The following is a 27,260-nucleotide window of genomic DNA, read 5'->3' on the forward strand; positions in this document are numbered from 1 at the left end:
CGCGGCGGACTGAGCTGAGCAGCTGAACAGGGGTCTGGGCCCCCGCTCTGTACGTTAGAGAAATCCCCCCGGAGACGGTTCCCAGACCGCGCTGGGGCAGCTGGTGCCCACAGGCACCTTCAGGGAGACAGCAGCGTCCACGCCACACGGCACCGAAGAAGACAGCGAGTCCCAGAGCCAGACAACTGGCCCGTTTCCCTGCGGCTGGGCCGGGTGAGAAGCCGGGCTCCGTCTCCGTTTATCCAGCTGAAAAGACGGTCTCTCCAGGCGGCAATTACCATCAAGTGGTGAACATCTGGTGGCTGAATGGGGCATGAAGCACCAGGCCCGGCGACAGCCCTGGAAGGTGCAATTCTCACAATTAGGGAGCCAATGGAGCAGAGTGTGCTGACATTGCTCCCTGGGCTGTGCACCACGCTGCGCGCTCCCGTCGTAGACTCGGAGTGCATCCCCCAGGAGCCCTGCGTGGGGGCGTCGTCACCCCGCTGCACCGAGAAGGCGCTGCAGGCCGAGAGCAGTACCCGTGTCCGTGGAGCCGTCTCCGAGGGAAGGTCACCTCTCGCAGGGCCCCCAGATCCGCCGGCGGGTTGGACCGCAGATGGGCCGGCCCGGCATCGACCCCCTCCCCCACTTCACAGAAGGGGTGCTGAGGCCCAGGGAGGGCAGGAGTTTGTCCCCGCTGGCTCCACAGTCCTGCGGCAGAGCCGGGCCTGTGACACGGACAGCCCGTCAGGCCCCTGCCTGATGGTAGGAGGTCAGCGATGTCCCCGTCAGCCTTGGCCAGCCGTTTCCACCACCCCTCTCTCCCCACCTGTCCCTGAGCCTAAACGTAGCGGGTGTAAGTGCTCCCGCACGAGTGAGAGTGTGCGCAGTCCGGGAGAGTTCTTCCCAGGCGGGTGTCCTGAGAACCCATAACTTGGAGTGACGGGGTGGGGCAGCTACAGAGGAGGGCTCCCCAAGGGACAGCCCCATCAAGTCAGACCAAGGAAGGGGCCTGTCCTGGCTCTTGACTCAGGGGACAGGCGTTCAGGAATGGAAGGCAGGACCCGGGGCTGACCCATCCTGGGGACAGACCCACAGTCACTCCAGGTCAAGGACAGATGGGTGGTGATGCAAGAGAGAGCAGGGCTGTGCAGGCAGGGCTCTGCAGGGAAGGGTACATATGGAAAGGGGCCCATAGGGAGCAACAGGTGGATAGGACGGTCACAGCAGGGGTCTCCAGAATGAGCCCCCACCAGCCAGGGGTCTCCAGGCTCTGTGGTGGGGGCTGGAAGAGTCTGGGGGGAGGACCTCTCCACTTCCTGCTGGCTCCTTCTTGCCCCCTCCTCAAGCCTCGGTGTGGAGTATGACACCTGGGGAAGGGGAGGGGGGAGGGTGGGGCCAGGGGACGAGGGGCTGGGCTGCTGGGGGGGGGGGGCATTGGTTGAGGAGGACGGGCAGGTTCCAGCCTCTCCTCTGCCGATGCAGGTGGTGGCCCCATCACTCCATGTTCAAAACCCCTGAGAAAGTGGTAAAGGTCACCTGTATGGACTAAGGAAGGATCTGGGGACTTGTCAGGCCTCAACCCCGCCCCATTTGTGGGTGGGGCCCTCTTCTGGGCAGGGCTCACCCATGTCTCCTCCATAGTGGAAAATCCACAAAGTGTTCCCAGGCGACAGCATGGCCCAAAGTTACTGGGTGGGGGAGGGGGGGGCAGAACTGGGGCCTTAGATCATGAGAGCCCTGCTTCTCTCCATGGGGGACAAGCTCCCGGGCCAGGAACGGGATGCAGAGGGAAGGGGGGGGCAGGGATGGGGATGGAGACATTCCTCCTGGATCTGAACTTGGACCCAATTTGGGGGTTTCTTGATTTCTTTCCCTCTCGGCCAGTTACAGCACAAGAAGTTTACATTTTGCATGCATGAAAAAGATTTTGGTTTAAATAAAAAGACACCCCTCTTCTCCTGCAAAGGGGATGTTGGAATCTGGAGACCTGGGATGCTCTCCTTCCACCCTTGGTGGGGGGGTGGGGGGTCGGGCAGGGTGAGGTTTGGAAGATACCCCCACGCTGGCGGCTTAAGGACTGACTGCTACATCAACGCTTAGATTACAAAGGTTTATTTAGAAAATAGTTTGGTTGTTTTGGCTGTCGTTTTTGGCAAACATTTAAATACTTTCAGTAACCAAAGATTGTCAGTGCCCTCTTTCTTCCCCCAAGACAGCCGCCCCCACGAGGTCCTGGGGAAGTCAGCCCTTGCTCAGAGGTGGTGTGTGCTGGGGGGGGGGGGGGAGGGGGAAGGGGGGACTCCTTTCTCGCCCGTTCGGGAGGTTGCATTTACTTCTCCTAAGACCCTGACCTCAAAGCCACACCTCGCAGGGCCCCCAGAGCCAGATCCAGGCCCGGAGCCCCAGAAGCAGCCCTTTGCTGAGACGGGAAGGCAGAGGGGTCGCCCCTCTCTCCTCCCCTCTCCCCAGGGACCCTGCGTCTCTCAGCCCATGCTCCCGGCCCGCCGGCACCCTCCCCTGGGCTCTGGAGGCCAATCCATCCCCGGGTCTCTGGGGAAGCTGCCCCCCTGCTTTCCCCTGCGGGGCCACGCCTTCCCAGGCCTCCGCCCGGAGCTGTCCAGGGTCTCCCGGCAGGGCGGGGCGAGCAGCTCACTGCCTGAAGCCCCTTCGCCTCCGTCGGAAGAGGATGTGCTTGAATGAACGCCGGAAGTCCTGGTTAAAGACGGTGTAGATGACCGGGTTGAGCGAGCTGTTGCAGTAGCCGATCCAGAAAAAGAACTTGAAGAGCGGGTCGGGCACCTGGCAGGCCTCGCGGCAGATGCCGTACAGGCTGTAGCTGAAGAAGAAGGGGAACCAGCAGAGCACGAACACGCCCATGACCACCGCCAGCACGAAGGTGAAGCGCTTCTCGCGCGCCTGGGCCACCTTGCGGCGGCACACGCTGCTGCGCGCCCGGCGCCGGCGCGACAGAAAGAACTCGACGGAGCGTGAGCTGGCGCGCGACAGGCGCCCGCCGGGCCCCGGGGACCTCGCGGCAGCCAGCGTGCCCGAATCGGTCGCTCCTGGCCCCGGCGCCGGCCCCTCAGCGCCGCCCGTGCCGCCCGCGCCCCCCTCGCCGCCCGCGCGCCGCCGCCGCCCGCCCCGCCGCAGGGCACACCGGCGCCGCCGCCGCTCGGCCGCCGCGCTGCTCTCCTCCGGATCCACGTCGGCGCACGGGCGGCGCGGGGGCGCGCAGTGCCCGTTCTCGCCCGCTCCCGCTGCCGCACCCAGCCCGTTCTCCGTGGTCGGGGACGCGCCGTCGGGGCCCGCGGGCGCGCGCTTCTCGCTGAGCGTGCGCGTGCGCAGCTTGGCCACGCGGTAGATGCGCGCGTAGACCAGGCCCATGATGAGGCAGGGCGCGAAGAAGGAGCCGATGCAAGAGGACAGGATGTACCACGTCTCGTCGTTGAGGCCGCACTGCGGGTAGGCGGCACTGTCGGGCTGGCGGTAGAGCGAGACGAGCGGGGGGAAGGAGATGACAGCCGAGATGAGCCACACGGCCACGATGGTCGCCTTGACGCGGCGCGGTGTGCGCTTCAGGTTGTACTCGACGGCCTGCGTCACCGACCAGTAGCGGTCCAGGCTGATGGCGCACAGGTGCACGATGGACGAGGTGCAGAAGAGCACGTCGAGTGCCAGGTACACGCCGCACCACACCTGCCCGAAGTACCAGTAGGCCATGAGCTCGTTGGCCAGCGAGAAGGGCATGACCAGCGTGGCCACCAGGATGTCGGCCGAGGCCAGCGACACCAGGAAGAGGTTCTGCGGCGCCCGCAGCGCCCGGCTGGTCAGCACGGCGATCACCACCAGCACGTTGCCCACCACGGTGAAGACGATGAGGAAGCCCACCACGGCCGCCAGCCCCGCCACGGCGCCCGCCGAGTACTGGCCCGGGGGCGGCCCCCAGGCGGCCCCCGGCGCGGCGCCCGAGGCGTTGGCGGCCCCGCCGCTGCCCCCCTCGCCGGCGCCGCTCGCGTTGGGGCCCGCCGCCGCCGTCGCCGCCGCCGCCAGCGCCGCCGCCAGCGCCGGGGACGCCATGGTCCTCCCGCGAGCTACTACGCGGTCCCGCCTGGAGCCGGGGCGCAGCCGCGGCAGCTCGGGCGCCCCCCAACCCCGGTCGGCGCCCGCATCGCCGCCTGCTCCTGGGGCGCGCCCGCCGGGGACCGCGGCGCCCCGCAGCCGGCCCTCGGCCGTGGTGGCTCGGCGGGCGAGCGGCGCGCCGGAGAGCGTGGCTGCCGGGCTCCCCGCAGCTGCCGCGCGCGTAAGTGCAGAGCAGGAGGCTCCCGGAGCAAGCGGCGACGCGGCGGCGGCGGCGGCGGGGGGGGAGGGGGGCAGGTCCCGGGGTCCTCGCGCCGGCCCCGCCCTCGGCCCCGCTCACGGGGAGCGCCCGGGCCGCGAGCCCACGGTGATGCGGCGCCCGAGCGGGCGTGCCCGAGCGGCCCCGCGGCCCCGGAGCCCGGCCGGGGCGCAGGCTGCAGGCGGCGGCGGCCCGGGCGCTCCGCCTCCCATCCGGCCGGCTAGGGCTGGGCGCACCGGGGCGCGGGCCGCCGCTCCTCCGGGCCCCAGCGCCCGCGCGCAGCCTCGGGCTCCAACTTTACTTTCCCGGGCAGGGCGCCGGCGCCGCCGCGCGTCCTCCTCCTGCTGCTCCGGGCGCGGGCGCCCCCCGCGGTCCGCGTTCGGCCGTGCGGGCTCCGCCTTGCCTGCCTCTCTCGCCCGAGCTGCGCCGCCGCCGCCGCCTCCTCCTTCGCCGCCGCCGCCGCCGCCGCCGTGCGCTCGGCGCGAGTGCAGCCGCCCGGGCTCGGCTTCCAACTTGGGTAGAGTTGCGCAGCGGGGCGGGCGCGCGGGGCGGGGCGGGGCGCGGGCGGGCGGGGGCGGCTTGGCGGGCAGGCCAGCGCCGCCGGCCCGGGGGGGAGCGGGCCCGGGAGCCGGAGCCCGCGGCCGCCTCGGCGAACCTGCCGGCGCGGCGCCGGGGAGGAGTCCGGGGCGGTGGCGCGAGGCGCGCGCGCACGGCGAGGGCGCCCCCTCCAGGGCCGACTGCAGCCTGCGGGACGGGGTTGAGTGCCGGCTGGCCTGGGCGGTGAGTTCCAGAAACCTGCTGTTTCTAAGACAAGAGCTCCCTAGCCTCCCCCGGGCACACGCACACGCACACGCGGGCGCGCACTCTCGCGCGCAGCTCCGGGCGGCTCGGGGTCCGCGGCCTGATTGGAGAGCCGGCCGCTCGCAGCCTGGCGGAGGACGCGACGCAGCCTGGTGCGCAGGGGTCTTGCCGAGTGCCTGTCGCCTCCCATCTCCGGTCGGTGTTCCAGGGCAGAACCACCTCCCTGCCCCCGAGCCTCAGTTCCCTTCTCTGCCCACTTCCAAGCGCTGCTGGAGCATGAATCATGACGGCCTTGCCAGTGGAAGCCCTGGGCAGGCTCCCAGGCTTCGCATCCATGTTGGCAATTACAGAAGTTTAATTCTCATGCTCCGTGGCCCTGCTTTTAAAGGGTGGGGGGTGATGTTCAAAATCACCGCCTCTGACAAACACCCAGAATGAATTTCCCAGGATGATGGGCGGTTTTGCGTGGGTGCCTCATTCATACAGGCTTAGGGGCAAGCTGTTAGGGTATCTCCCCCCCCCCCCCCCCCCCCGCCCCGCGCTTACCCCTACCATAGGTCCCCGTGCATTCATTCCAAGAACGTGCGTGCGCTGTCGTTCCCATCTTCTGGTGCTGGTACCCACCTCCCGGCAGCTTGAGGTCTGTGGGAGCCCGACCCTGGGGAGGAGGCTGGAGTTCTCAGGTCTGGCGTTTCTCGCTTGGAGGAGGGGAGGGCCATTCCTCCCAGTAGTCTGGAAAAGCACCTGGCCGCGCTCCCTGCATCCTCAGATGGGAGGGCTGGGGTCATTCCTGTGGCTGGGGGGCCGGAGTGTCATGCCTTTGGGTTCCAGAAGTGGTCGCAGGGAGGGATTAGAGTGTCTCCCTTAGTGATGCCTGGAAATGTGCATGGCCTCGGGGGCTGCTTCTCAGTCCTCTGAGCCCTGGGAAGGCTCACGGGGCCCATGTAGGAGAGCACGGGTGTCTTAGCAGAGAGGCTCCCTGGGCGCCCCAGCATCCTCGTTAGCCTCCTTACACGGAGGAGGAGGGGGTCAGGCCAGGGCCAGGCTGGAAATCGGAGATTCTGGACTGGGGGACTGCCCAGGAAGGGCCAGACCTCCCTTCCCAATCCTGGGCACTTATGCACTTTGGGGGAGCAAAGCCATGACAGCATGTGAGAGGCACGCGGCCCAGGGAAGGTAGAAAGCCACCTTCCCTGTGAAAGGGCCTCCCGGTCCTGGAGGCCTGGAGGGCGCTTGGAGGGAAGACCCACACCACTGCCTCCTCCGTCGTCAAGTGCAACGGCCCTTGTCCGTGCAGGGCCCTCCACCATCTGGGACGGGCAGTGCCACACCCTGAGACGGCCAGTGAATGCTGTCAGTGCCCTGGAGCTCTTCCCCTAGGCTGGGAGTGGAGTTGTCAGGGAAGGCTTCCTGGAGGAGGTGACTTCTGAGCTGCACTTGGAGCATGAAGGAGGGTTAGTGGGAAGTGAGAAGCCCCCATGGGGCAGGGAGATGGGCTTTGTCCTAGAGGCGGGGGTTGGGGGGGCGGAGGAGGAGCCAAGAAAGAGAAGCCGCAGGGGTCGGATGCAGGTTTTGGAGCGCTGTCTCCCACCATCAGCAGCTCGCTGGCCACGTGGGCCTCCTCCAGAGCCTGAGGGGTTCTCCTCTTGTGAGAGGCACTTTGGGGGACGCCTGGGGCTGTCAGGACATCCAGGGTCCTGGCTGCACTGGCCACCTCATGAGTTCATATTCAGGGTCAGCCTGGCACAAAGAACTTGGAGGGAAAAGGATGCGGAGCACCTGGGGCCCGAAACAAACAGGACTTCCCGCTGCCCAGGAAGCGACTCTCCAGGCCAGGCTGGGGACATCCGGAGTGCCTGGCCGGCCCAGTGACTCAGGCCCCTGGGGACGCCTGGCTGGCCTTCTGACCTCAGGACCGCTGGCAACATCTCCCTGGCACAACCCGGGACCAAGCACCTCCCCGGGGGCCTGGACCCAGGGCGGAGGGGGAGAGGGGAGCTGGGTCCCCTGAAGAGTCCTCGGCTGGGCCTCAGGGCGGCGCCAGTGCAGGCCTGCCTGTACGGGAGCCCCGGGGACCTCAGCTGTTCAGAAAGGAGCTGGAGAGGCCTCTTACCCCGACGCTGAAAACTGGGCGCTTGACAGACTGCTCTCCATCACCCTACAGCGAGCAAAACGGCGTGCGCCTGGAAAGACCGTCCGATGGGCCGCTCGTGGCCAGGCCTGGGACCCAGAGGGGTATCAGGGACCCAGAGGGATATCAGGGAGGGTGTGTAAGGATTCAGGCTGCACTGGGAGAGGGGGTGGGGGCGTCGGGGGCAGATGTGGGACATCGAAGAAGGAAAATCCCAGAAGTAAAGCATCTCGGGGCCGCCAAGGCACAGGTGCCTTCGTCCTAACCAGGATGAGCGGGGCCCAGAAGGGAAAGGCTGGTCCTACCAGGGCCACGCAGCCTTTGGACGTGGGGTCCTGGGCCCTAGCGGCTGGGAGAAGGAATCTGGAGGCACGCCTGCTGGGTGCACGCCTGGCCTGTGTCCCACGAGTGGCTCAGCCCTGGCGGAGGGGGGCTCGTCTCTTTGAACCGCCTCCCCGCACACAGGTGTGGATGCACACACACATTCATGCACACACATACCCATGCGCTCATGTACACACACACATTCGTGTGCACACATTTCTGTGCACGCCTAGGCTTGCATGGCCACGTACACACGCACGCGCATCCGTGCATGCCGCATGCACACACGTGTGTCCACACGCCCGTGTAAATGACAGCAGTACGCTCACGTAACTATCCATGCGTGCATGCACAAACGCGTACATACTCCCACAAGCAGGCATGCACAAGCACACGTGTGTATGCCCACGTGTTCACACACTGTGCGTGCACGAGTTCACGTGCACATATGTACCGGGCCACACACATCCACACACCTGCGTAAAATCAGGTACGTGCGTTATGTGCGTGCACGCACGTACGCTCGTGCACGCCTCACTTGTGTGTAGGCGTGTGTCCACGCACACGTGCGTGTGCGTACAGACTCCTGCACGCATGCGTGCACACAGGCTTCACCCCCACACAGATGCATGCGCACAGGTGCCGGGGGCCCCGCTCACCCTCCTAGGCGTGGGGGGGCCGTGTCGGGACACCCCGTCGCAGGCAGCTCTTCCTGGGTTTCGGGCCAGACTGTGCCCCCTCGGCGGGTCACCTCTGCCCAGCTCGTTCACGTGGCTCTGCGGCCCACCCGCTCCGGGCCGCGAGCCCATCTGTCACCGCCCGCCACGGAGTCTGGCCCTTGGCATGTGCTCTTCTCCAGGCTGGCAACCCTTCGCTTCGTCTACCCCCAGGGCTCTTCTCTCCCTTAAAAGTGTGTGGCACGGGTCTCCAGGAGGCCTCCCTGAGCTCCCAGGCTAGATCAGGAGCCCCTTTGCTGGCCTCCGTGTGTGCCATCAGGGGCGGGCCGTCAACCGTGGGCTCCTGAGAGCGGGCCGTGTCTCCCCCGCCTGCTGCAGGGCCCAGCTCCCGGCTCGCAGGGGGAGCTCCGTCACAGCTGGTGGAGGGAGCCTCTGGCCGGCTCCATCGGTTGAGCGTCTGTCTTCGGATCAGGTCAAGATCTCACGGTTCGTGAGTTCGAGCCCCACGCCCGGCTCGCCGCTGTCAGCACAGAATCCGCGGCGGATCCTCCGTCCCCCTCTCTCTGCCCCTCGCCTGCTTGTGCGCTCTGAAAAAGAAAGAAACACGAAAAAAAGAAGAAAGCTGGTGGAGGCGTGGGGGTGAAGGGTGGAGGCTGAGGTCAGGAATCCCACAAAGGCCCCGACGCCCTCCTCGCGCCGCGAGCTCCGTGGAGGTGCTGCCGGCCTAGCACAGCGGGGCCTCACCCGGGAGCTGCCTGCGCCAGACCCCCGTGCCCCCCACCCGGCGGCCCCTTTCTGCCTCCGTCCGCCCTGTGGAGGTCGCCGACGTTGGATGTGGACCCCAGCTCCCGCTCAGCACTGACTTGCCGTCTGGCAGCAGGAGAACCCCCTGCCTCCCTGGGCCTCAGTTTTCCCATCTGTGAGGTGGGGGTATCGGACCAGCTGCTTGTAAGGTTCACGCCAGCTCTGCCCCACTTGGCTGTGAGCTCCTGTAAGTGGGTGTTGCATCTGGTCTGTTTGCTCGGTGCCCACAGGGGACAGAAGGGCTGGAGGCAGGGAGAAGAGCCCCATCCACCCCTCCCGCGGATGCAGCAGCACAGGGACACTGGCCTGGCTTCCCGTCTCCAGGCCGAGAGGACTGGTCTCCTCCTTCGAGCTGAGCTGAAGACCCCTCCCGCCCCCCGTGTTGATTTGAAATTTCATTTTTAAAGACAGGCAGGGAAAAACGAACTTGCTTCTCTGCCTGCCCCTCCCTGAAGGATTCTAGAACCGCTTTGTCTTGTTAGAACACGGCCTGGATCCGTTGGCCCGGGGCCCGGCTCTCCGTGCACTAACCCGCAGACCAACTCCATTGCAATATTGATCCAATTGATGGATTTGGCCCAGCTGAGTTCTTACAGACCTGGCGGAGGGCCCTCTGGAGAAAGAGCTGCTTCAGGGACCGTCTTTGATTTGCAATGAGTGTACTAGATCAAAGCAGCGGGTCAGCATGTCTTATTAGGCGCCAGCTGTGTACCTCACTCAGCCCGGGGCCTGCTGGAGCTCAGGCTCACGCCTGTCCCCGTCCTCGCTGCTGCACAAGCCTCTCACGGCTCCTCTGCCTCCGGCCTGCCCCTCTGCCATCTGGTTCCAGGCTTGACAGGGCGCTCCCTCTGGGGCTTGCCGCTGTCCACATGCCTGAGCCTGGCATTCAAGGCCCTCCTAGGCCTGGCCTCATGTCTGCACTCTAGGGTCGGGCTGACCAGGTATCCCCATGTGCCCCTGGGAAATCGCCCTTCTTCTCCAAGCCTCCTCGGTCTGCGATAGCAGTAACAAAGTCCCGCCCCTGGGGCTGGTGTGCAGGCTCTCGGGACAAAGGTCCAGGGCTCTTAGCCCAGGGCCTGCTCACCGCAGGGTCCCGGGCCGCGTCCGCCATCGCCGTCGCCTGTGCTCTTGCCACACACCTGAGCGGGTGGAGGGCACGGCTCCGGCACGCCAGCGCTGGGCTCCTAGGAGCCCCCCCCCCCACCCGGCCAGGCCCTTGGCCTCCCTGTGAAGCTTCGAGGTCCAGAGCCCACCCTGGCCACCCTCCTGCCCTCGGCGGCTGCACCCAGGCCCCGGCCATCAGCAGCACGCGCAGCAGCCACCATTAGGGAGCGTCTCCCCCAGGCCAGGCCTGTCCTGAACGGTCCATGGATGGTGAGGCCCGTTCACCCTCTTTGGGGCCTTGCTCGGGACTATACGTGGGTACGAGCCTGGGACAGCGTGGCTCCCCTCCAGCACACCATTATGCTGCTGGGCTCCCACTGGCTTTTGCCTCGGCCTTGCCCCAACCAATGGCCTTGGTGTTGGGGGTGGGGGGCTTGGAAGGGGTCTCGGGAGTGACCCCCAGGCTGAGGCCTGAAGGCGGAGCATTTGAGTCCCAGAGTGACCCCGTCCACGAGTCTGCCTGCCTAGCAGAGGACCCTCCCCTTCCCCTCCGGGGGCGGGTTTTCCGGTCTGGCCCCTTGTATCCCTTTCTGGAGATCGGGCATCTGTTGAAGAGGCATCTACTAGGCACCCACTTCGTGCCCAGGGTGGACAGGGCCCGTTGGCTGTGGAGAGCAAGGCGCTCCTCAGGCAGCACGGTGAACGAGGCACAGGGAACGAGGCACAGGCAGTGACTACCTGGGAGATGCCAGATGGGGGAAGAAGTGGTAGGGCCTGAGGGGGCTCAGGGAGAACGTTCTGGAGGAAGTAGGGGCTCAGCCCAGGCTGGAGGTGAGAAGGTAGCAGCCTGTCCAAAAAGAAGGCTGAGGAGTATGTGCTGGGTGGGCCTGACCTGATCAGGTGAGCCCTTGGAAGGGTGCTGAGGCCTCAGAGATGTCCTGCCGGCCTCTAAGATGAAGCAGTATCATGAGAAGGGGTCCAAAGACAGGATCTGAGGAGGCCTCTAGTTGCTGAGAGTGGTCCCTGGCACACGGCAACCAGAGAAAACAGGGACAACCTCAGAGAACTGAATTCTACTGGAAACTGGAGGAGCTTGGGGAGGGCAGGACTGGGCCTCAGCTGACACCTCCATCTCGGACTCTGGACCCTGAGCAGGGGACCCATTTAACCTGTACCTGGACTCCTGGCCCGTGGACACTGTGAGATAACAACGTGTGTTGTTTTAAGCTGGCCCATTAGTGGTAGTTTGTTACACAGCCTTGATGACAGATACACCCATGTACCCGGTTGGTTCTGTGGGGGAACGGCGATGTGCCCAGGAAAGAGGGCCCCTCCCAGCACTGAGGGGAAGGTCGTGATGCTGCACAGCCTGTTGTGATGGACCCATTTCCCTTCTCTACTGGCTAGAGGAGGGGCCGCACGGCCAGTCCCAGCCAGTATCCCCTCCCTGGTGACAAGCAGGAAATGTACACAGGGGCCAAATGCCTTTCTTCCTGCAGGTGCAGGGTGTGAGGCCCAGAGCAGGCAGCCCTTGGGACCCGAGGAGCTCGAGATAAGGGTGGTAACCACAGCGGGGAGAGCCGGGGTCCTTCATGCGGGTTCTGGAGCCTCTAAGGGAACCCACCCGGGAGCCTCCCTTGGCCAGGCTTCCTACGGAGGGGATGCTAAGGGGCCTCGCTAAGCCCCTTGAGAGCAGGTTGTACAGCTTGGGGCTGACTGTGTCCTGAGTTGCCGTCCACACCCCCCTGCTGCCTCCTCTGAGAATCACTGGGCCAGTCTGTTGTAGACAAAATGTCTGTGCCTTAACGGCCCCAACCTCGGCCCATGTAACCTGACACGGCAAAGGAACCTTGCAGATGGGACTAAGTTGAGGACCGTGAGCTGGAATATTATCCCAGAGCGGACCCTAAATGTAGTAACAAGGATCCCGCTAAGTGAAGGAGAAAGGCCAGGGGGTCAGCACAAGAGCAGATGTGCTCTCGGAAGCAGAAGGCTGGGGACAGGAGGAAGAGGCCGCCGGCTCGGGCCCGCGGACGCCTCTAGAAGCTGGAAAAGAACTAGGAAACAGGTTCTCCCCTGGAGCTTCCAGGAGCCAGCCCTGCCAACCCATTGTAAACTTCCGGCGTGCAGAACTGTAAGATAATAAATAATGTGTGTTCTTGTAATACAGCTAAGTTTCCGATCCTTCGTTCCTGCAACGAGAGGAAATGAATACAGAGCCTGTAGGTGTTTGGAGAATGAATGAATGAATGAATGAACGAACGAACGAACGAACACCTCCACAAGATAGGCATTCGTATTCTTGCTTTATCGTCAAGACAGTTGAGGCCCAGGCAGCGCCCAGTCTGGCTTCTCAGCAAGCCAGGTAGTGTCCACTCTGCCCTCCTGCCTCTCCCCTGCTGAGCACCAGGCGTGTGCAGAGAAGGAGGTAGGGATGAAATTCTGTCCTTAACTGTAACCAGAGGCTACGGGAGCCGGGAGCCGGCGTCGCGGCCTCCTCTCCTGAGTGTGTAGATTTCTCTGCCGGGGCTGCACGGAGTGGGGCGGGTGCCCACACTGGTGCTGGTACTGAGTGCGGCACCCCTGCCTTCGCTAAGGGCCCCCCACTCTCCCTCGTGAAGCCTGTCTGCCCAACCCTTGTATCGCAGTTGCCCCCACGTAGCACTCGGGGAACATACCTGGAGGAAATGGCTAATTAAATGGAAGCAAGTTCGCGCCCGCGATCTGTGAATCTGATCGTAGCAGGCACGTGCCGCGGAGCCAGATGGAGTTCAGAGATTTTGTTTGTTTGGTTGGTTGGGCTTCAATTCTTTTTTCAGAGTGTTCAGAAAATGCAGAAGAGCCCTGATGTGTTTGGGAAAATAAGCAAAGAGTTGGACGCGTTCAGCCTGGCCCTGTGAAGTCCCCCCAGCTTCCTACGTTGACCCCGATTCCGAGTGTTTCCGGAAAGCGGGCGGGCGGGCCCCGCAGTGGGTGCCACGGGCCGGAGCACCGGAATGTTGGTCTTCGAACCTGGACCCCGTGAGCTCGGGCTCGGCAAGGTCTGCTCTGTTTCATTCTTGACTCTTCCCTTCCCAGAAGAGGCTCTGATTTAAACCAGGAATTTGGGGCCGGCCCGAGATTCGGGACCGTGAGTCACGATACAGGCAGTGCTGCTGTAACAAAGCAGCCCAGGTGGGAGCGATCTCTCCCCCCACGCGAGTCTGGGTCCTGCCCGGCGAGTGCCCTGCACCCTCTCCCCGGCTGTCCCCAGCAGGCAGCTCCCACCTCCAGGTCTTGGTCGGCTGGTCTGGCTGGGGCCATTCTGCCATAACACCCAGGGTCAGCTCTCGGCCAGGAGGACACGGTCTTCCCAACACAGGGCGTCCTCGTCTGGAAGCCGCACACAGCCCTATGCTGACACCCCATTGGGCAGAATGTGGTCACGTGGCCATACCTACTGCAAGGGAGGCTGGGAAATGTAGTCTTTCACAGGGCAGCCATATGCCAAGATAAACGCAGTGTGTTTCCAACCTGGGAACTGTTGACGTTTGTGGCTGGAAGCCGCTTTGCTGTGGGTGCCAGCCTGTGAATTCCAGCATGATTAGCAGCATCCCTGGACTCTTTTGACTAATGCCAGGAGCAACCCTCCCCCCCCCCACCCCTCCCACACACACCAGTTGTGATGACCAGAAATGTCCTCAGAAATTTCCAGGGGTCCTCTGGGGTCATAATCACCCAGCTGAGAACCATCGGGCCAGATCCGAGGGCCCCAGCTGCAGTGTCCCCGGGGCCCAGCAGGAAGAGCGCTGGGCGGGGTGGGGTGAGCCTGCGGAGAATGCCCCAGCGGGAGGGGATGTCTCCCCCTCCCCCACCCTGCAAGTTCTCACGCTGGAGGCGGACAGAGATCTGGATTTTCATGTGAAATGTCTAAACTGCTTCCTGATGGCATCTAATTAAGACAGGGAAAAAGCCGTGTGTTTGCTATGGGTTGAACTGTATTCCCCAAAAGATAACATCCATGTGCTAACCCCCAAAACCTGGGAGAGTGACCCTATTTGGAAACAGGGCCCAGGCTTGCTGAGGTCACCCTGGACCCGGGTGGGCCCTAACTCAAAATGGCTGGTGTCCTTACACGAAGAGATGCACAGAGAGGGACACATGAGATGGACAGAGACAGAGCAGTTCGGCCATGAGTCCAGGAGCCCTGGGAGCCCCAGGATCTGGAAGACGGGGGAAGGGTCTTCCCTTTGGACCCGCCAGGGGAGGTGGCCCCGCCCACACCTTTAATGTCAGAATTCCCCGAGCTGGGAGAGAAGACATTTCTATCATTGAAGCTACGGCTGGTGGAACTTGGCCGCGGCAGCCACGGGGAAACTAAGTCAGTGCTCTGAGCCCGTGTGAGCCTCTGGGCCCCCCAAACCTGCAGCCTGATGGGCTGGTCTGCGACAGTGAGACAGGCCCCAACGACGGGCCCAGTCACAGACCTCCACAGTCTGAGCCTGCAGCCCCCACGGAACCTGGCCCCGGGCAGCACGCAGAAGTCCCTGCCGCCTTGCACAGCCCAGCTGTGGTGCTGCCGCGTCCCCACAGACCCTCGGTCTCTTCATCTAGCAAATGGGGAGAATCAGATTTGCCCGGGACAGGACAAGGCCTCCCTGGGGGAAAGCTGCTGAGCAGGGGTGCACACCAACCCTCCATGATGTCTGTGCCTGCCGGTCACCAGGTGACCTGACAAATACCTGAGCAGAGCTTGGGGGGCCAGGAACAGGGGATCCGTCAGCGGACAGACTCCTGGTGCCGGAACCTGCCCGGGACGCGGAACTCTCCAGAACGGGCGTGCTCTCCTCTGCTCTGCAGGGCATGGGGCTGGGGTGGAGATTAAGTTTGGGGTTAGGATTTCCTTGGGGGGCAGGGCCAGTATGAGTTAGATTTGCGTTGGGGTTAAGTTTGTAAACAGAATTTGTGTTGGACTGGGTTATGGTTAATTTGGGGGTCAGAGTCAATATTCCAAAAGCGGTCTGGATCAAGATTAGGTTCAGGGTCAATTTCATATTAGGATTAGGGTCAGGGTGGGCGTCAGAATGGGGGCTGGGAAGGCTGCAGGGCAGGATCAGGGTTGGGGTGGGGAGGGGGTCAGGGTGGGGGTGGAGAAGGTGGAGATACAGCTGGGATTTGAACCCAAGCCACTTGCTGTGCTGATCACTGTCACCAATGCGTCTCCATGTCTCTATGCGTCCAGTGCCTGAACTCCTGGCTGTCACCTTATGCTCTGTAACCTTTGCACTTTGCCACACTCTAGGCCTCAGTTTACCCTCTGAAAGAGTGGCCTGGCTCTGACTGTCCCAGCTCAGGAAGTCCTCGGTAGGCAGGGCCCTCGAGCACTATCCTGCGGGAACACACGGGTGCAAAGACATTTTCAGAACCGGAGCCAGACAAGAGATCTGGCAGACAGCAGCAGCTCTGGGATTGCGCTTAGAGAAACCATTTTAAAACCAAAGTCCTGGGGCGCCTGGGTGGCGCAGTCGGTTAAGCGTCCGGCTTCAGCCAGGTCACGATCTCGCGGACCGTGAGTTCGAGCCCCGCGTCGGGCTCTGGGCTGATGGCTCGGAGCCTGGAGCCTGGAGCCTGTTTCCGATTCTGTGTCTCCCTCTCTCTCTGCCCCTCCCCCGTTCATGCTCTGTCTCTCTCTGTCCCAAAAATAAATAAAAACGTTGAAAAAAAAAATTAAAACCAAAGTCCTTCTCACTGCAGCGATCGTGGGAATTGCCCTGGGAAACCGTGTTTGACTGTCACAGAAGGTTTGTATCGACGGGACATGTTATCGTTCAGTGTCCAGGAAAGAGGAGTAATTAGATGCCTCGCTGCCAATACTGTTTCAATCACAGCAGAAAAAAATACATGAATTTGGGGAGGAAGCGGACCTCCTTTGCCTCACGGAGAAAGCGCACTTCCCGACTCCAGAACAGCCGAGAATAACAGGAAGAAGCCCTGCGTGCGGCCCTGGGGCTTTGGCAGCCTTGCCCTGGGCTCCCGGTGTTGATAAATTAAATGGCCGAGACGCGGGGCTGCTTGAGAGGGAAACCAGGTGTGCTTTGGAAATTCGCTCTGCGTGGTTGCAGGGTGAGCTGGTGTCCAGGAGGGGGCGACATACCGAAGCCCCGCCCCTGCAGGCTGGTCCCCTTGGTGGGACTGGAGAGTCACCGGGTCCCAAGCTGCTGATGTGGGCGCCACCCCCCTCCCCCAGTGATGGCCTGGCCTTGGGTTCTCAGCCTCACCAGCATTGGCCACCAGTGGGAGCTGCCCTGAGCCAGACCAGGCTGCGCCTCCCCTCCAGCCTCCCTGATGGCCGGGAGGGACCCTCCCTGAGGCCATGACGGCAGCAGGGAGCGCACACCCACACCTTGAACTCACCTGGCAGTGCGCTTGGCACCTGCAACCCCTCACCTCTCCTGGCCTGGCACGCTCCCTTCTGCCCAGGGACTGCTCTGCGTTTCCCTAACCGCCCCTGTGCCTCCCCACCTGCATGCCTTCACGTGTGTGCACCCTTCCTGCCATGACTTCACAGCTCACTCTCCCCCGTCTGTCGAAATCAGCAGCCGCCTCTTCCAGGAAGCCCTCCTGGGGCTCCTGAGGGCTGCCAAGACCCTGCGTGGGGGCCAGGCCTCATTGTCTCTTTCTCTTGGGTGCCTCTCCACCTGCCCAGGGCTCCTCAGGGCAGACACCCGGGTGCTTCGCCTGCAACACCCCAGGCTCAGCACCGGTGGAATCCCTCAGGAGGACCGATGGATGCATCGGTGACTGAGTGACGAGTGAGCCAACAAGGAGCCCGAGGAAGAACCCTGCCCTACCTGCATGTTTCGAGACCCGGCCCTGCCCCAGCTCCCCCATCGTCCTCCCTCTGCATGCACAATCCCCTGCTCCCAGTGGCCCTACGAAGGGCGCTTCCAGGCCTCGTGGCAACAGGGGGCCCGGCTCTCCTACCCCCTCCCCGGCACAGCCACCTGCGTGCACCCGTGTGGAGGGCCTGGCTGTCAACTCCCGGCAGAGGACAGCTGCTGTGTGGGCACCTGGGAGGATCAGCTGGGACAAAGGAGGTAGACCCCGGCCGCCAGAGCCCCCTGCTCAGGTCCTGAGACGGTCCCGGCCCTTGTCGCTTGGACTCGATGACCAACTCTGCAGAGGAGCATCCCCCGCGGAGGACTCTGTGCTCACGGGCGCATCCTGGCTGCACCCTCATGCTGCTTACGTAGACACAGCAAATGCACTTGAATCCGTGAGGAAGCGGGGGAGGGGGCCCCCGGGGGGCTGGCCTGTCGGGAGGGATTGGGGATCGGGGTGCCATCTCCCCACATCTGTGCTCCACTCGGTGGAGCCTCTCAATTGCAGCCCAGCCTTCGTCGTTTGCCCCACTCACTGCCCGCCGGCCTCCCCTCCCTGCGGCCGAGCTGAGCGCCCCGGCCGGTGCGCCCCGCCGGCTCGGAAGGTTCCTGAAACCGCCTGCCCCACGGGCCCCTCGTGCCTCCACCTTATTCCCTGAGGGGCGGGGGGCGGATGGAGGTCAAGGCCAGCAGGTCTCTGGTCGGAGGTGGCTGCGGAGGTCAAGTTCTCAGGGGAGGTGAGACACGGAGGGGCGTGGCCCCAACCTGCTCCCTGGGCACCGGTGGGCAGAGTCGCGGGCCTGCCTTCCTGGTGATGCCTCCGTGGGGCAACGGCGCCCTGCTTTCCCGCACCTCCTGACCCTGACCGTTACGTCCTTAACGACTTTCCCTGAATAGCAGAGACACACAGCGTATGTCGTGTCAGCTGGGAGACGAACAGAGAATCTGAGAGCGTGAGGACCCGGGGCAGGTCAAGGAGAAAGGCCAGAACCAGACCGGGTGCCATGTTCCGATGCCCCTTAGCTAGTGCCCAGGGCTCAGGGTGGGGCCACCCACACACCCAAACCCCACGGCTCTGGAGGGCAGCCAGGGCAGTGGCCACAGGGGCCTGGGTTCTGGACCCCACACTCCCAGCATGTGACACAGGGGTGCACGGTGGAAACCAGCCAGGGCAGACGGCGTCCAGGACCGTGCAGGTGCTTAGGTCCCGGCGACTCGTTCAGCGAAGGTATGACCAAAGCCACATAGGGGAGGAACCGATTTCCGTTTGTGAGCCCCCCGCCCCAGGGCCCACAGGCCACCCTCGCTCTGCTGTTTCCAGAGAGAAGTCAGCAAGGACCGGCCCTGCCGGGTGGGGGTGCTCGCATCGGCACCAGGATGTGCGCGGGCCTCGGAAAACCCGTGCTCCTGTCTAATTAAGCCATTAGGAGTGAGTATCCATGGAAACCACCGCGCTTCCATACTCAACACAGATGAATATTTATTCAATTAGCAGGGCACAGGTGCTGGGGAAGCCTTCCCTTCCTGCGGGGACCATAACGGGGGCTTCTGGGGGAGTCACGTTTTGGACGACCCGCTGAGGCCCGGACCTTTCACCTACGTGATCTCAGTTGCTCAGCCATCCTCCAAGATAGTCACTGTCGCCCCCTCCGTGTGGAAGAAACGAAAGCACAGAGCAATGGAGCCACCCCAGGAAGAGCCGGAGGCGGGACAGGAACCCCAGAGGGTCTGGCTGGACCGGCTGGCTCTTTCTATAGCCTGAGCCACAAGGCAAGCAGGGAAATGCCCTCCTACATCCTGGACCCCCAGGCGGTGAAATCCACGGCTGTGCTCCGGACCCTCTTGCCCAACGTGAGGGCCGTGTGACCTGGAGGGATCATCTGTGATGGGACCTCAGGCCGTCCAGGCCGCTGTGACAAAACAGCACAGGCCGGGCGGTTTACATACAGCAGACGCTTCTCGCTCCCAGTTCTGGAAGCTGGAGGTCCAGGGTCAAGGTGTCAGCGTGGTGAGGTCACGGCCTGGTGAGGACCCTCTTCCTGGCTTAGAGCACCTTCTGGCTGAGTCCTCAGAAGACGGAGGGGTGGGGGGCACCCTGGGGCGTCTTTCACAGGGACTGATCCCACCATGGGGCTCCACCCTCACGACCCAAGCAGCTCCCAAAGGCCCCGCGTCCTAACACAACCGCACCGGGGGCCAGGATTTCAATGTGAATTTGGGGACACAGACACTCCAGCCACGGCAGTACCTCTGCAGGCTGCTGGGAGCACCGCCGGGGTGGAGCACCGCCGGGGTGGAGCACCGCCGGGGTGGAGCACCGTGAGACACACACGAGGCGCGCCACGGCGCGCCGCCCACCGTCAGCCCCAGGAGACGTCCCAGTGGCGCGTGGCAGCAACGGGCGGTGGCCTCACCCGCCTGTGTCTGGAGGCTCAGTAACGCCCCTCCCTTTGCACGTCTGCATTTGCCGCTGCATCTTGACCGGGATGGCCTGCGGGGCCCCCGCCTGGTGGCTGGACGGTGGTCAGGGGGCTGCGACCCAGCACCAAAAGCTCCAGTGGAAACCCCAGCTCTTAACGGCGCGGTGTGCGCAGCGAGCCCGGACCTGCCGGCGGCCCAGAGCGGTGCCGCAGCCGGTTCCAGGGGCCCAGCTGCTTCCCGGGTGCTGTTCAGACGCCGCCTGTCAGGGAGCTCCACCTGACGGGGTCACTGAGTGTGTGTGCGTGCGTGTGTGCGCGTGCACGTGCTCCCGGACGCGTGCGCGCGTGAGCTCCCCGACGTGTGCATGCCCCCAATTGCGTGCGCATGCTCCCGGACGTGTGCGTGCACATGCCCCCTCATGTGCGTGCGTGTGCTCCCGATTGCGTGCACGTGCCCCCGGACGTGTGCGTGCGCGTGCTCCCCGACGTGTGCGTGTACGTGCTCCCCGATGTGTGCCTGCATGTGCCCCCGGTTGCGTGCCCATGCTCGTGGACGTGTGCGTGCCCCCGATGTGCTTGCGCGTGCTCCCTGTCGTGCGCGCGCGTGTGCTCCCCAACATGCGTGCGCGTGTGCTCCCCGATGTGTGCGTGTGTGTGCTGCCTGAAGGCTGCCTTTCGGTAGCCACAGTAGCGAGCGAACTGCTTTTCACACTAAACCCTGGCCCAGGAGCACGTCCACCAATGGTTTAGCTCCCGGTCCCCCAAGAAGGTGCATTGAGTGACAGCCCCCTCTCAGGCTGTGCCCCATTTCCAGGGACAAGAAGCTCTCTAAACTGGACCTTGGTTCTAGTTCACATTTCCTTTTATTTTTCTAAGTTTGTTTTATTTTTTTGAGAGAGAGAAAAAAAAAAAAAACACAAGCAGGGAGGGACAAAGAGAGGGAGGGAGGAGAGAGAATCCCAAGCAGGATCCGCGCGGCCAGCCTAGAGCCTGATGCGGGGCTCCAACCCACGACCATGAGATCATGACCTCAGCCAAACCTAGGGTCAGACGCTTAACCGACTGAGCCCCGAGGGCGCCCCACAGGTTACGTTTTTTTGTAAAGGAAAGCACATTCGTTTCGGGTGATGCTGCTTACCACCCAGAAAGTGCTGTTTGGTACATGAAAGTCTGCCAAACTTGGGGCTCCCTGCTCAAAAACCTTTGCTGGTGGGAGACGCAAGGTCACAGGTACGACCCCTTCATTCATTGTGAAGGCAGGCTTGGTGGTTCGCGCGAGCAGGGCTTGGGGTCACGCCCGGTGGAGACTGCGTTCCGCCTCCTCGGCCTCAGTCTCCTTGCCTGGAAGGGTATGTGAGCATGACCCCGTGACAGCCCCCACCGGGGATGCCAGGGGTCCTGGACCCTGCGGGGCGGGCACCCAGCTCCGAGGGGCCTCTGCTGGCCGGCACCACTCTCTCAGTGGGGAGATGTGATAACAAGGGACGTGAGCCGCGCCGGGAACGCAGGCCGTGTGCGTCCTGAGCCCCAGCCCGGCTCTCTGGGAGAACGGCCGGGCCCCCCGCGTGCGAAGCAGGGGCGCCTCTGTCGCCACCTTCCCAGCCCCTCCGCCCCCCACCCCGAGATCGGGGTCGGTGCCCAGGAACCGGCCATTCACAAGCTCCCTGGCTGATTCTGACCCCCGGGGACTGAGGCACCACCGTTGGAGACCCTATTTTAGAATTCCCAGAGCTTGTAACTCTCTGATTCCGCTTCATTCTTAGCCCAGCAAAATAAACATTATAACCACCCCCTAGCCTTTTAAAGCTGTTTTTACAACTTCATTAAGGCGTAATTTATGTCACCTAAATTTTACCTATTATGGGTGCATGCCAGGGCTGCTGCGAAGGTCACGCGGGGTCCGGTAAACGCTTCATAAGCGGAGGGCGGTGCACACACGGGCGTCTCTTATTACAGCCGATGATTACTGGCTTTGCTACGCACGTTGTCTTATGTCTGCGACACTTCTGGCGTTTCTCTGAAGGGTTCCTGCAAGGGGCTGCTGGGCAGGGGGTGCGGGCTGGCCGCAAACAGCAGAGATTTGTGCGTGTGTGATGGCTGAGCACCTCGCAGTGGGGGAGAACAGGTTGCTGCTTTTTTTTTAACATTTCATTTGGAAGTCATTTCAAACTGCAGAAAAGTGACAAGAATAAAACTAGTACAGAGAACACCATATACCTTTTATCTGCATTCAATTATTGCTAACATTCCACCCCACTGAGTAGTTCTCTCCCTCCTCCCCTCCTCCTCCCGTTGTCCTCCCTCTCCTCCTCCCCCTCCTCCCTTCCTCCTCCCTCCCTTCCTCTCCTTCCTCCTCTCCCTCCTCTCCTCCCTCTCTGTCTCTCCCTCCCTGTCTCCCCCTCCCTCCCTCTCTCCCTGTCCCTCCCTTTCTCCCTCCGCATGGGGGTGGGGGGGGGATATGACTTTTCTGAACTGACTCAGACCAAGTTGCACGCTTCATGGCCCTTCGCCCCTGACAACAGAGCCGTGGTCTTACAGAGCCACAGAGCGGTGGCACCCGTCTGCAGGCCAGCACTTGGGGTCCCATCCTACCGGCTGCCTCAACAGGGCCCTTTACGGCCTTCCTCTCTACCTGGGACCATCTAGGACCGGGTGTTCATTTGTCTTGCCTCGTCGGCTCCCTCTCACCTGGAACATTCCCACAGTCTTTTTTTATCTTTTATGTCACTGACATATTTGGAGAATACAGTGCTTTTCGTAATAAAACGGTGCTTGTTTGGGGCTTTCTGATGTTTTCTCATGATTAGATGTACCCTATACGTTCTCAGCTGTGATGACACACAGACGATGCATCTTTTCCGGGTTCCTCACCCCGAGCGCACGAGGCCTCTCGCCGGGGGTTACTTTTGATGAGCCGGTCGAGGAATTATCTGAGTTGTCTGCTGTATAATTACCCTTCATTGCCTCGCAACTAATGAACAGTCTACGCGGGAGATACATGAAGACCAAGAGTCTGCTTCTCACCAAAACTTCCCCCTAGACTTCGAATCCACTAACGATGCTGATCCGGTCGTTAGCTGGAAAATGTTCATTGTCAAACCCAGTACGTCCCCCATTTTAACCAGTTGGCTCCTGTCGCCGTACTGACGTCCCACCTCTCCGGTCTGCCCTGCCAAGCATCCGTTCATCCGCCATCCACCCATCGTCAGTCCCTCCATCCATCCGCCAGGCGTCCGTCTGGGTATGTACGTCTGTTTCCGTCTGTCAACCGACATCTGCTTGCGCACCCAACCACCCATCCGCCGCCGTCAGCAGAAGCGCCTACAAACCACTGCTGCACTTGGTCAGTCTGGGGCTCAGATCACTCCGAACTCTGACCAAGGGCACCTCCTCCAGCTGGCTCTTGAGTCTTTGCGACATGGCACCTTTTAACCCTTTTACTCGCATTCAGTTATTGCTAACATTTTACTCCATTTATTCGTTCTCTCTCCTCCTCCTCCTCCTCCCCTCCCCCTCCTCCCCCTCCACCTCCTCCCCCTCCCCCTCCTCCCCTCCTCTTCCCCCTCCTCCTCCCCTCCCCCTCCCCCTCCCCCTCCCCTCCTCCCCTCCCCCTCCCCCTCCTCCCCCTCCCCCTTCTTCCCCCTCCCCCTCCTCCTCCCCCTTCTTCCCCCTCCCCCTCCTCCTCCCCCTCCTCCTCCCCTTCCCCCCTCCTCCCCCTCCTCCTCCCCCTCCCCCTCCTCCTCCTCTCTCTGTCTCTGTCTCTCTCTCTCTGTCTTCCCTGCTTACTTTCTGGTGTAACAAGATGTTCCAGCCTCGTTTTGTGCTCTTCCTGCCCAGTCCTAAAACCAGTCATTTCTCCAAGAAGCCCTGGTCCCTTCCAGTGGGAAATGTCTCAGACACCAAGCTCTGGGAGCCCAGGGTCCTCAGGACCTCACAGACCAACCTAAGGACTGTGTGCACACGCAAACGCACAGGCACACACACATGCAAAACCCCACACGTGCACATCTCAGAAACCATGACTTTACCCGCAGAGCTCTGGTCTGGTCTCTCTCCACAGGGGCGCCCCCTGCCCCGCCCACGCCATGCTTGCACCCCTCCTTCCAGCAACACAGACCCGCCCCCTCACCTGTGCAATCGTCTAATATGCCCGCAGCGTCTCCCGAGTCGCTTTGTCCACTCCACTGCGAAAGAAGGAAACACCACCGCTGGAAAGTGCTCCGGACGTGTGTTCGCTTTTCTCCCGCCTCTCCCCTCAGACGTGCGCAAGCCGGAGGGCGTCCGGACGCGTACTGAGCTCCCGACGTACTTGGGCTGCTTCTTTTCCCTGGCTGTTCTTTCTGCGAAGTATGACGGTTTATTTTGTCCCCGTTTGCGTTGTTTAACTCTGCCCCTTTCTCAGCCTCGCGAACCGAATCACACCGGGCTGAGCTGAACTTGCAGAATAAGAACGTGCTTCCCGAAGTCAGAACTGCAGGAAAGGTTAGCCGGAGAAGGACCACCCTCCCCGCTCCCTGGCGGGGAGATCGTCAGATGGTCGTCTCCTTTAGTCTTCCTGGTTCTTCCTTACTCCTGTTTTATCACGCACGAGGCACACCACCGGTGCTCTGTTGCACCCGGCCTTTTTCACCTGCAACGACACCCCAGAAGCCTCCACCGCCCTCGGAGCCGAGCCCACGCTCGGCGGCGTCCCAGCCCGTGTGCGCGCCGATTCCCCGCCGTTTCCCCTTCCCACGCACGCGTGCGGGTCTCGGCTCCGCCGAGCTGTATTGACAAATAATACCGTAACATGTTTAATGCACACGCCGTGACGATTCGACGCGCGGATACGCTGCGAAAAGCTCTCCCATCGACTTAACTCACACATCCATCACCTCGCGTGATTATCTCCTGTTTGTCTCTTTGTGGGGTGAGATTTAAGTCGGACTTTCCTAGCAAATTTCACGCGGCGGGTGAGAGCCTCAGACCTAATTTGTCTCACGGGTGAAAGTTCATGGTTCGCGCCCCGGCCCGTCCTCCCCGCCAAGCGTGGCCATCACCCTTCCGCACTCTGTTTCCGTGAGTTGGGCTTTGCTCAGTGTCCACGTAGAAACGATTCCACGCAGACAACTAGCCTTTCTCGGTCCGGCTTTTCTCGCCCGGTAGGACGCCATCGAGGCCGGCCTGTGTTGTGGCAAACAGCCCATGTCCTCCTCCTCCCGGCTGAACGACACTCCGCTGTGCACACGCACGGCTTCTCCATCCACGAATCCATCACCGGACACGCGGCTTGTGTCCACGTCCCGTGGGCTGAGCCGTGCCGCCGTGAGCGTGGGGGCTTCTCGGACATCCTCGTCTCTTTCCCTTTGCAGGTGGACCCTGACACGGGGTTGCCGGGTCGTAGGAAATTCTACTTAATTTCCTCAGGAGGCTCGATCCCATCGTCCAGGGCGGCTGTAGCATTTTACACTCCCAACGACACCGCACGAGGGTCCCCTTTTCTCCACATCCTCGCCCACGTTTTCTCCGGTCTCTTTGGGGACAGCCATGCTGACAGGAGTGGGGTGGTTTCGATTGCTGTTTCCCTGATGCCGAGGATCTCTCCACGTGTCTGTTGGCCGTCTGCGTATCTTCCTCGGAGAAGTGTCTATTTAGTTCCTGTGCCCAATTTTAACGATCTTTCCTCCCTCCCTCCCTGCGTCCCTCCCTCCCTTCCTTCCTGTTGAGTTGCGTGAGCTCTTTATAGATCTTGGACATTAACCCACCACCAGATACACGGCGCGCAAGTATTTTTTTCCTGTCGGCAGGCTGCCTCTCCACGTGGCGGGCGATCTGAGCTGCGCGGAAGCCGTCTGTCCTGACACAATCCTGCCTTTGCTTCTGTCACTGGTGTCGCTCCCCGCGGTCCCTGTTTTGCAATGACAAACGACGCCGTGACCAACACCCCTGTGCCCGCGTGTTTTCCGTCGTCGGAGGGGTGTCTTCGGGGCAAATCCCTGGAAGGGTCAAACGCATGCGTAGGCGCGTTAGACGCTGTCCTTGCCCAGGTGGCCGTCACCTCGCGTCCCCGCCAGGGCACCAAGCTGGTCTGTCTCCCCAGCAGCGCCTGCTCTCAAACTGTAGAATTTCTGCCCAATCTGAGGGATGAGACGTGGCATCTCATGTGGCTTCAGCCTGCACTTGACCCACAAGAGCAAAGTCGGGTACCTTTCCGTTCTGCCAAGGGCCGCTCGTAGGTCCTTTTCAGGGGATTGTTTCTCACGTACTCTGTTCGTATTTCTATATGATTTTTGCGCGTCTGGCTGTCACCTGTGAAGACTTCTTTGCATATTAGAGACGTTACCCTTTCACTGACAGAGGAAGTTCCAATGATTTTTCTCCTGGTTTAGTGTTTCTGCGATTTCCGCAACACTTGGTATTTTTTTGCAGACGGATTTGTTGATATTTTCGTTTATTGCGTCTGGGTTTTTCCTTCACATCTAGAAAGCTCTTTCCCTCATGATAGAGAGATCGTAGAGGGATCTTCCCGTATCTGTATATGCGGGCTTTGTACTCCTGCCCTCTGATTTTGTGAGTTGATTCTTACCGCGGTGTGAGGAACGGATCTAATGTTGTCTTTCTCCACGAGAGCATGTGCTTGTCCCAGCACGGTTTTGCGTGGACGATCATGAGTGTTACAGGGGACGGAGCGGGGGGGGGGGAGGGTCCTCCGCTCGGTGCTGGGCTCCAAGCGGTGGGGTGCCCGCCCCTCCCCACGCGCTCACAGCCGGCCCCACCCGAGCCCAAGGCCACCAGTCCACCTGTGCCCACGGCCACCCCATGCGCACCAGCGGCCTCCCCCCACCCGAGCTCACGGCCACCCCCACGCGCGCTCACGGCCACCGTCCACCTGCGCCCACGGCTGCCCCATGCGCACCGACGGCCTCCCCCCACCCGAGCTCACGGCCACCCCCCACGCGCGCTCACGGCCACCGTCCACCTGTGCCCACGGCCGGCCCCGCGCGCTCACGGCCGCTTCTGCTCCCTTTCGTGAGGCGCGGCGGCCCGCGCTCCCACACAGGCCCCCGCCGGGCGGTCCTGTCTGCTGGGGCCTGTCCCCGCCACCCGACACGGCCCTTCCTCCTCCGCGTTTTCTCAGTTACTCTTGCCTGTTTGTTTTTCCACATGAACTTTGGCGTCGACACCGGCTCCACAGAAAAATGTCCATCGGCATTTTTATTAGGATCACGTTAAGCTTATACACTAAATTAGGAAGAACTGACATCTGGATGATGTCGGAATGTCCCAACCTTTCTATTCTGGGTCTGTGGGTCTTGCAAGAACGTGTTATGGCTTCTTTCGCACGGGCGGCCGACATTTCGCCTTAAGCCCACGGCTGCAGGTGGGCGAGCAGGGGCTTGTCCGTGTGCCGGCTGTTCTCTGCCCCCGCAGACCCCTCCTCGCCCCCTGCCCTCTGCCCTGGTGGCCACCGCAAGGGGCCCCCTGCCCTCCAGCCTCTCACGGGGTTTGGCCGGCAGGAAGGCCGGAGAGAACAGGGCGGGAGGGCGGAGGAGGGCTTTCCCCGGCTCGCTGTTGTCTGGGCCATATAGACGGCGGTTTCTGGGGCTCAGCTGCGACCACAGCCTCCTCTCCGGGGCCCCGCCAGGCTCCGCTCCACCCAGCCCTTCAGGCCGGGTGGTCCTGGCGTCCATGTGACTGACCCCTGCTGCATCACTGTCCCCTGTTAGCTTCCTCTGCTGCGCTGTAGACTGCCCCTCCTTCAAACCCTCCAGATCGCCCTGCTGGTGTGAACCCCTGCCCCCCGCCCATGCTCACCCGGCACCCCCAGCTTTTTGGACA

At 62.4% G+C, this 27,260-nt stretch overlaps 1 protein-coding gene across 1 annotated transcript; it reads right to left on the reverse strand.

The window, feature by feature from the left end:
- Positions 1–2,068: 2,068 nt before the first annotated feature.
- ADRA2C (adrenoceptor alpha 2C) lies at positions 2,069–4,295 on the reverse strand. The gene has a single exon (XM_027058843.2). It carries the CDS (start codon positions 4,060–4,062, stop codon positions 2,635–2,637), a length of 1,428 nt encoding a protein of 475 aa, XP_026914644.2. The 5' UTR covers positions 4,063–4,295; the 3' UTR covers positions 2,069–2,634.
- Positions 4,296–27,260: the final 22,965 nt, after the last annotated feature.

Source organism: Acinonyx jubatus, chromosome B1 (genome assembly GCF_027475565.1).
Source record: "Acinonyx jubatus isolate Ajub_Pintada_27869175 chromosome B1, VMU_Ajub_asm_v1.0, whole genome shotgun sequence".
In the NCBI taxonomy this organism is placed as follows: Eukaryota; Metazoa; Chordata; class Mammalia; order Carnivora; family Felidae; genus Acinonyx; species Acinonyx jubatus.